The 9884-nt window shown below is 37.0% G+C and overlaps 1 protein-coding gene across 1 annotated transcript; it reads left to right on the top strand.

Moving 5' to 3' along the window:
• Positions 1–6309: 6309 nt before the first annotated feature.
• On the top strand, positions 6310–8585 carry LOC143626702 (uncharacterized). Its single transcript, XM_077096695.1, has 6 exons — positions 6310–6546; positions 7443–7642; positions 7727–7867; positions 7964–8044; positions 8132–8256; positions 8340–8585. Exons 1-6 carry the CDS (start codon positions 6321–6323, stop codon positions 8386–8388), a joined length of 822 nt encoding a protein of 273 aa, XP_076952810.1. The 5' UTR covers positions 6310–6320; the 3' UTR covers positions 8389–8585.
• The last annotated feature ends 1299 nt before the right edge of the window (positions 8586–9884 follow it).

Consider the following 9884-nt stretch of genomic DNA (forward strand, 5'->3'; position numbering starts at 1 on the left):
TCGGCCGTAGCATTGACAACATACGCCAGGTAGGCACCGCACCCTCGCCTTAACAAGCCCTCGGCTTTTATCATCGAAATCACATTAAGCCCCGAACTTTCCTTATCACCATAAACCGTTACCACGCTACCATCTAAGGACTTTAACCTTATTATCCTACTCTTACATACTATCTGAGCTTCATACCCAGACAACCAATCCATTCCCAGAACCACATCGAACCCTCCTAAGGTCATGACATACAAGGTAACAGGGAACTCATGTCCCTCTAACTCTATATTACAGTCTTTAACCATTTTCATTATTTTAACCGAGGTGTCACTAACAATTTCTACTATAAAGGTTTCAGACATTCGGCAACATTTCATTTTAGCTAATTTACTAAAGGGCGCAGCTACGAAACTTTTGTTCGCACCTGAATCAAACAATACTGAAGCGGATACACCGTTTACTAGAAACGTACCTGTGACAACATCTGGAATCTGCTTGGCTTGTTCCTGAGTCAGCATGTAGGCCCTAGTTCTTGGCCTAGCTTGATCGGCATCCTTCTTCCCACTACCTCCAGCTTCACCCTCGGTGCATTCTCTAGCAAAGTGGTCCGACTTACCACACTTATAACATGCAGACTTGGCGGTATAATCTGGGGCATAATGTCCCACCTTTCCACACTTATAACAGGCATTCGACCCTAGCCTGCACTCTCCTCCATGAGTCTTACCACACTTATAACACACGCCAGATCCTTTACCCCACTTGCACTCACCACCGTGCATTTTACCACACGTCTTACACGACTTCTTCTCCCACACTTTCTGCTTCTTATCCTTGGAGTTCCACAACTGAGTACCGGGTCGTTTGACATTGACCCACTTCTTATCCTTCTTCTCTTATTCTACCACAATATCATCCGTAGCCAGGTCTGCGTAAATTATCTCTGCGAGCTCAACAGCAGAGTCAAAAGTAGCAGGTTTACTCGTCCTGACTAGCATGCGGACTTTTTGTGGCAATCCTCTCACATAGCACTTGATTCTTTTAGCCTCAGTGTTGACCATATCAGGTACCAACCTAGACATTCGGTTGAACTCGGTGGTATGCTCACGATGTGTCATCGTTCCGGCTTTCAGGTTCAGAAACTTCATCTCCGCCCTCTCAACCTCGGCGTCAGCATAGAACTTCTTCATCACTAACTCCTTCAGATCCTCCCACTTCATGGCCTTAATCTCATCCCGGGTTTTCCTCTGTTCCACACTGTCCCACCAATACATAGCTTCTTCTTCAAACGATTGGGTGGCATAACCGACAGCTTGATCGGGACGACACTCGCTAATGCGGATAATTTTATCCATGGCGGTTATCCATTTAAGAGTAGCGATTGCGTCTCCCAAACCAGTCAGCTTCGGCGGGTCACTCCTTTAAAGGACTTATAGTTGCACCCACCTCGGCCCCTTTTTCTGTCATCGGCCTTCACAGACTTAACCACACTCGAGGCCTCTCTTTCTTCTTCATCATCTTTCCTACCCTCTCCTTCCGCTCTTTCGGCAGTTCTTTCACGATCTCCAGCAGACCTCTCCGAGTTCATGTTCTTCACTGCAGTGGCTACTGCTTGGACAATAGTTGCTTGGATTAAGGGATCTAGCTAAACCCCTTCATTGTTGTTAAGGTTTCCTCCAGCTGCGCTTCCTTCTTCTTCGGTGTTGGAAGCTGTTTCTACCGAAGGTTGTTGAACACGACGGGGCCTGCCACGACGTCTAGTGGGGCCCTCAGTTCTCGCAATTACTCCAGCTCCTACATCGCCTCCCGTTCCAGCCATCGTATTCTAAAAGGGAAAACACAAACGTCATCACTCAAGGAACTATTTAGTACAAGGATAGTAAGGTTAACAGGTAATAACAGTGGCCAGCTGTGATTAGCTGATCACGTTACTTTCCGTGTCCTATTCACTTCCCTTTATGAGTCTATTTGTGCTGGATCTACTTTAAACAGTTAGTCAATCAAAACAATCAACTAATCCTATCCCTATCGTTCACATATCCTTTCTTAATCATTTAACATACATCATTTAATCATACATCTTACCTTTACTGAGCTTGCTTGAGCGACACATGGCTATCTTGAACTGGCATCTTCTTTAATTTCTTACTTTAATCTCATTCTCTGTTCAAGTCTAAGCATGTAGGATGCTTAAATCTCTCGAACTTTGCTCTGATACCAACTTGTAAGGCCCCGTTACCGGTGCCTCACATTTGGGCGTTGGATTTACTCATCAACATAGTTCTAATAATCAGAGTTAATAAAAACATTCGCGGAATATAAAAACGTAAACCATTCGTTACAAACATCCATATTTTTGTCTTTGTAAACATTACTTAAAATAAAACATCATAGCAAAATCTTCAGATGCCAGCTTCGTCCAACTCTGCCATGCGTCCTCCTCAAGCTACATGTCTCAATCTATTCACCTGCGTACATACTAAAAGTCAGCTACGCTGAGTGAGTTCTAGTTAATCAAACATAATACAATACATACACTTACCTTCAATCATGCATCCGAAGATACATAATAATTACTTTACTAATTCACTTTCATACTATATAAATTACTGTCCTTTTCTATCTCAGATATTATTTGGGTCTGATCCCTTTTTCCTTTGTCTATCTCAGATATTATAAGGGTCTGGTCCCTGTTTCTTCATCTTCGTACATACCGTCTTTACATACCCATAACATACATACTTGCTTTAATCACTCATACATATTCATATATCGTACATATATCCATCATACACATTCATCTATCATAAACATACCTTCCTTGTAGGCACGTGCAATATCCGAAGATCGTTCACGCACCGACAAGCTTTCATTCACATTTAAGATATACATACATAACATTTAAACCATATAAGGCATACACTTACCAGTTAAGGTAAGTGTATTAACTATCACATCGAGTATGCACACGTCCCCGAAAACATAACAAGGAAATGGGGCTAGAAACTCACCTGAATGCGGTTACGTTCACCGTTTATCATAATCCCTTTCTTGAGCTGTGCACGGCTAACTGTATAATATATATATATATATATATATATATATATATATATATATATATATATATATATCTTTGTTAATTAACCGTCTAACTAATTAATGTGGGCTTCCTAAGTTGGGCTCGTTATTTATTTTAAATAGTCACAGGGGCTTAAGCCGGTGGGCTGAGTTAAGTCAGGCCCAACAACCCTTTACAGTTTATGGGTTCAGCTGGGTTCAGGCCCAAACCCAAAATGGGTGGCCGAGAACTCCGTTCCTGACCGAGAACCTGTGTTCTTGGTCGAGAACACATGGTTACCGAAATCGATGGTTGACCGAGAACTCTACTAGGCCGAAAACTCATGCTGACCGAATTCTCGCGTTGACCGAGAACCACGAGGTTTGACCATGGATTCTCCTCCTTGGCCGAAAACCCCCAGCTCAATTCATCCTTCTATCCTTTTTCATTCCTAACAGCCCCGTAACATGTTCTATGGTTCATATTATGAATTTTTAATCATCATTCATCATCATTCTTACCCGATTACACCAATTACTATCATGGTTTCTAGATCTATCCCGTTTTAGGCATAAAGTTTGGATCTTTATAAATTTAAAACATTCTAGGCTAGATCTAGGGTTCATCTTGAGCCGTTTATACCTATGAGTCCATACCATCCATTTTAATCATCAAGTTTGCATTTTTACAAGATATCTAGATCCAATCTACTCTAGGGTCAAGTTTCATGGCTAACCGATCATAAAACGTAACCTTTAATCATAGAGAACATACCTTTTGATGCTTCTCGGTTACGGCTAGCTTGATATAGGATTTTGGACTCGTTGTCTAGCTTGTATGGTTGAAGATCTAACGTTGTTATGATCGATTTAAGGTTTGGATTTGATCTCGGCTCCTAGTTCTTGCTTGCGGCCGAAATGGAAAGGATGGGTGAGGGTTTTAGGCTTAGAGAGAGAATAAGATGAATATTATGGATGAAAATGGGAAGGATTAGGGTTTAAGGGGTATTTATACTCCCTTAAGCCCATGGACCTAAGGCCCATCTTTCCTTTTTAGTCCATAATTAACTCCATCTATTTAGCCTACTTATCTTTCTTTCTATTGTTATTATTTATTTAGTAACTCTAGTAAACTTTTCCGTTTTTAAGAAATAATATATAAAATATTATTTATCGAAATTTTAGGACGTTACACTTAACCAAAATGTTTAACTTTTTTTAACGACTAATCTACTCTTAAATACTTCTATAAATCATCTATACGTGCACTTAGCAAAATTTGAACCCCTCGCCCCTATGATAGCGGGGAGACACTTTACTACCACATCATATTCCTTGGGAGACCATAAATAATTAACACCATATGTGTTGGGAGGTTCAAGGACCATACTTGCCTTGTCGGAGATTGCCTCACATCCTCTCTCCATATCATGTTTGTGAGCGTTCTCTCCACTCACACCCAATCTTTTCCACCAAGTGTATTCTAGATGCATGGACCGTGTTGCTAATGCTCTAAAACATTGAAGATCAGATAAACAAATATAATACACTACACTATATTTTATGTCTAATAGCACATCTACCGTCTAAATCATGTTAGTGACATTAAATTCATGCCATTAGTGTAGACACATTTCCAAAACACAAACATATTATCCTAAATGTTGTACATTCATTTATTATCTTTCGGAAATAACATTATGACACAATATTGAACTCAATGTAACTTAAGTTTGGCTTAATTTGAGCCATAGCACTAGCTGCCCACCAATTGTTTTTTCTTTCGCCAGATTTTTTCAAAATCTTCCCCAATGTGCGTTATATATTGGTATATGAGCGAGTTGTCCACATGGCAAAAGTTATCCATGCATTAAGTCAAAAGTTATCCATATATTGAATCAACATATTATAAATACTAGCTTACTGTTACAAAAATGACATGTACGCAAGACATCTAGTCCATGAATTATCAAATTAGCCACAGTCTCATAAATTATAAATATCAAATGAGATATAACATATAATTTCAAGACATGCCATTGATTAAAACAGGTTATTTTGTAATATTTGTATGAGAAATGAGAATTAGTTGTTATTGAAGATGCATAGTAAATATTTTTTAAATATAAAATGATAGTTAACTGACCAGAGGGTATTTGGTATCCGGAGGTGTAATATGGTTTTAAACCTTGTGATAGATGGATTTAATAATTAAGTGTTGGATTTTAGGAAAAAAAATAAAGACTTTATATGTAAGTGTCAAGGTTACAAAAAAAAAAAAAAGCTTCAGCATGCAACTGTGAAGGTTACAGAAAAAAAAAACAAAATATGCCAAACAGCAGACCACTAAACATCACCCCTTTTTACCTACCCAAACAATGTAAGTGACTGTTTCGAAAATTTGACTTTTAATGTGTAAATTAAATATATGTTTTACCTTGCAAGACTCTACGATGACGTGTAAGTACGTGAATGGCTGATACACATCATCACAAGCGGGGCCCCAGCTTCTAGAGCATTTATTTAATATATAAATTTATTTAGTTTTTTTTTGGTATGTATAATAAGATAAATATTTATATTAAAGAAATAAAATTGTAATAAGTTAGTTGATCTAATCCTATCTCAAATTTTTTTTTGCCACAAAGTCTCATCCATATTTTTTTCTATTGGATTTTAAAATGATATTGTATGGTTTTAATTAAAATGAGTATACAAGTCGATTGATATAAAAGTTAGTTTTAAATGGTGCTTCAAACAACTTGACTTATGTTAACGAAAGTTTAAATACATGAAATAAAACACTGTTTTATTATTTGGAGCACAGTGTTAAGTTTTATGCCAATCGGTTTATATCCTTCTTTAGATCCAAAACGCTAAAACATAACTTGAAATTCATAAAAAGGATTCAATGAGAAAACTTAAGTTTAAAACATAACCGACAACAAAAAAATTCCAAAGATGTTGCCACGTTTGTTGCCAGGCATGCCATGTTAAATGCAAAATCAGGAAAAACTATTAAACATAAGAAGACGTGTGTTGAAAATCAACACGCCTTCATTCCTTTTGCTTTCGATACATTTGGGTCTCTTGTCCCCTACTTTTCTGAAAAAAGTAAAAAAAGGCATTTGAGTAATTGGTATTTATCTGAAACAATATTTACCAAATTTGATTTAGTTAAATTAAATATTATTATTAAAGTTATATAAACAAAGAGAAACGGCACCAAAGTTAAGAACCAGAAAGAAAAACCCTGAGAGAAAAAACAATCAATGAAGGGGACGAGGAAGAAGCCGATCCAGGTGGTGAGGACATGGGTACGGAGGCAGCCACCGAAGATCAAGGTCCTCTTGGCCTTTCTCATCGCCATCGCCGCCCTCTTCTTCATCCGTACGATCGTTTACGATCACGATAACCTCTTCATTGCCGCCGAGGCTGTTCACGCTCTCGGAATCATTGTCCTTATTTATAAACTCGCCACCGAAAAAACATGCGCCGGTATAATTATTCATTGTTACTTTTGCTTTTATAATTTCTTGAATTATTTATTTTAGGTCTCAATTAAGAATTTGTGAAGTTGATTTAATATTAGAAAACATAATTATATATTTATATGAAATTTACCTATGATGTTGTTTTTATTAATTTTTCTACTAAGAGTTCACAACAACAATTGTAGTAGTATTGAAACTACCAGTTTTGGAAGAATATGGAATCTCAAAACCTTTTGATTTGAAAACAATATTCTTTACCCGTGCACCAAGAATGTGTTGTAGAATTCGTTAGGCGCTTGTCGGCGATGGAATAGGGACCAACTAGCGATTAATCAGGATTCTTAGGGATTAATCGGATTGAAATTTATCTGTAATTATTTAAATATAAAATTTTACAAATTTTGACCAAATAATGACTAAACGCCGACAGCCGACTAGTTGGTGGGGTGCCGACTGGTGATTAATTGGCGCCTAGGTACGGTTTTTACAACCATGATAACATATATCACTACTCTTGGTTTTAAAAGGCGCGCCTGATCTTGAATCTAGGTCAAAGTTTGGGTATGTGGGAGGCAGATATGTAAAAAGTAAAAACAACTAGTGGAATGAAGAAGTTATGAATTCTTTACTTGATAAAATCATAAAAAGGTTGATATGCAAAAGAGAGAGCGTGATGCAACTTCTAGTTGTATATAAAGCTTATTTGGCTGTACATTCGGCAACACTAATCGGAAACGATTCAAAGTTAGATATAGAATGAGGTTTTACTCGTTTGTGTCATATGAGATTTTTCTTTCTATGCAGTTTTTATATTAGCATGTCTACGATAAGTTTATCAAGTAACTTTTTGTTAAATAACATTTGGTGTCGGTGGTGTTATTAATCAAGTTTTTACCGCAGGTCTTTCACTGAAATCCCAAGAACTCACGGCTATATTCTTAGGCTCGAGACTCTACTGCAGTTTTGTAATGGAATATGATGTACACACGTTACTTGATTTAGCTACACTAGCCACTACAATCTGGGTCATCTATATGATGCGGTTTAACCTAAAATCCAGTTATATGCGTGAAAAAGACAACATTCCTATACATTATGTGGTAAGTTGCTGAATCATCGTATTAGCATCATCTAATGTTACTACATCGCAAACACTAAACTGATGATGTGGATGTACAATGTAGGTGATTCCTTTGGCTTTATTGTCTCTAGTGGTTCATCCCACTACACATCATCATATTATAAACAGGGTTCTATGGGCGTTTTGTGTTTATATGGAAGCTTTTTCAGTACTGCCACAGCTTCGTGTTATGCAAAATACTAAGGTTCGTTTATTTTCAGTTTTCACTAATGCGGTTGTAACTTTTGATATGTTGGAGGTTTGTAGTTTCTTATACTGACTTTGAGTTTGTTTTGGATAGATTGTTGAACCGTTCACAGCGCATTATGTTTTTGCTTTAGGGGTTGCGAGGTTTTTAAGTTGTGCCCATTGGATTCTCCAGGTATGTAGAAAGTCAGGATTTTTTAAAACTGACATGATATGTATTGCAGTAAATTCACCAGATTAAATTCACTTGACACGTTCACAGGTGTTGGATACGAAGGGAGGTTTGTTGACAGCTTTAGGTTACGGATTATGGCCTCCAGTCGTCCTCCTTTCTGAAATCATCCAAACATTCATACTTGCTGACTTCTGCTATTACTATGTTCAAAGGTTCCTTTTTCATTTATGTTTTCACTTTTTTATATTTTGTGACAATATATTACGGATTATGATTCAATTCCTCGTGATTGCAGTGTTATGGGCGGTCAGCTTGTTATACGCCTTCCGTCTGGTGTGGTGTGAGTTGGAAGATAATGGGATTAACGACTCCCCTTGATAGAGAGAGGTAGCGAGCAGCATGTTCTTGTTTTATGTTTTTCTTTATTTTTAGTTTTTGCATGTAGGTTAGCATGTGATGGGGGGTTCTTGTCCTGCTAAGATTATTAATCTGTTAAGTTTATGTAAAGTTTTTTTTTTAATTATGGAGTCTTTGGGAGTTATTTCTGTGCCTAAATCTTTATCTTCGTCATAGTTTGTTGGTTCGTTAGTTGAGAAAATCATGAAAATAGTCATTTTTAAATACGTTTATGTGTCAATAGACAAGTTTTACTACAGCCGTGTACAGATTTCTCGTATCTACTTTAGTTTTTAAAGTATAATATTTGGCTTACCTTTTACTTGTTTATTTTAACACATCTACTTTTCGTACTTTGATACTAATAGACCAGGCAAACAAGGTTGAGTCAGATTACACATCAGAACTGATTTGGGTCAAAACATGTCGATTCAAAAACGGTTGTTTTGGTTCAGGTCGACATGAGTTTTGGGTTGGAACATGTTGGTTTAAACAATTGGCAAAAAATCACAACTAATGAAAATTCAAATCATTTTACTAAAATTCCTTGATTTAATGGATTTATAAAATCCTTCCAAATGTTCTGGTTGGAACGCGTTTTGTGTTACGTAACTGGCGTCGTGTGTAACACCCCGTAACCGCAGCGGAAACGTACACGGGATGCAACAGACACATCTAATATCAACAGCATTGCTTATAAAGAAAATACCACTACATTAATTTATAACATATTACATTGTTGCGAGTTTCATTACTGTCTAGGTGTTACACACATATTTTACCGATAAGACATTAATAAATTCATTACAAAACATAGAGCAGCAAGCTTCCAGCATGTAGCACAGATAGTTAAGCACTTATCAATCATTCCAACTTGGGCATACCTAGAAAACATGTAAAGAAAACGGGTCAACTACGAATAGTTGGTGAGTTTCACTAATTTAAATAAACACTGACAAATCATTTTAATAATCATTTATTAACAATATAATCATGCTGGGAACTATGTTACCCCAGAACATTTCCATTAACTTCCTGGGAATTATGTTAACCCAGAACAATAATAACCCCTGGGAACTATGTTACCCCAGAACAATAACAACCCCTGGGAACTATGTTACCCCAGAACAATAACAACCCCTGGGAACTATGTTACCCCAGAACAATAACAACCCCTGGGAACTATGTTACCCCAGAACAATAATACATGATAAACATTTTATATATTCTGTGCATCAGACCATATATATATAAATGTACAAGTATTTCCATACGATCGGTATGTACTTAAATACTTTAAATAAGACATGTTTTCCGCCCCGGGAAAATATAATTAAAACAATTCATTAAAAGGGGCTCGTGAAAACTCACCTTTTTGTGAGTCGGTGAGTAATATAAGGAACAGCTACGTGCCTGGATCTGTAATATAATATCTAGTCGTTAC

Source organism: Bidens hawaiensis, unplaced genomic scaffold, assembly GCF_021521415.1.
Source record: "Bidens hawaiensis isolate Kalapana, Puna unplaced genomic scaffold, B.hawaiensis_p1.1 tig00004478_1, whole genome shotgun sequence".
Lineage (NCBI taxonomy): Eukaryota > Viridiplantae > Streptophyta > Magnoliopsida > Asterales > Asteraceae > Bidens > Bidens hawaiensis.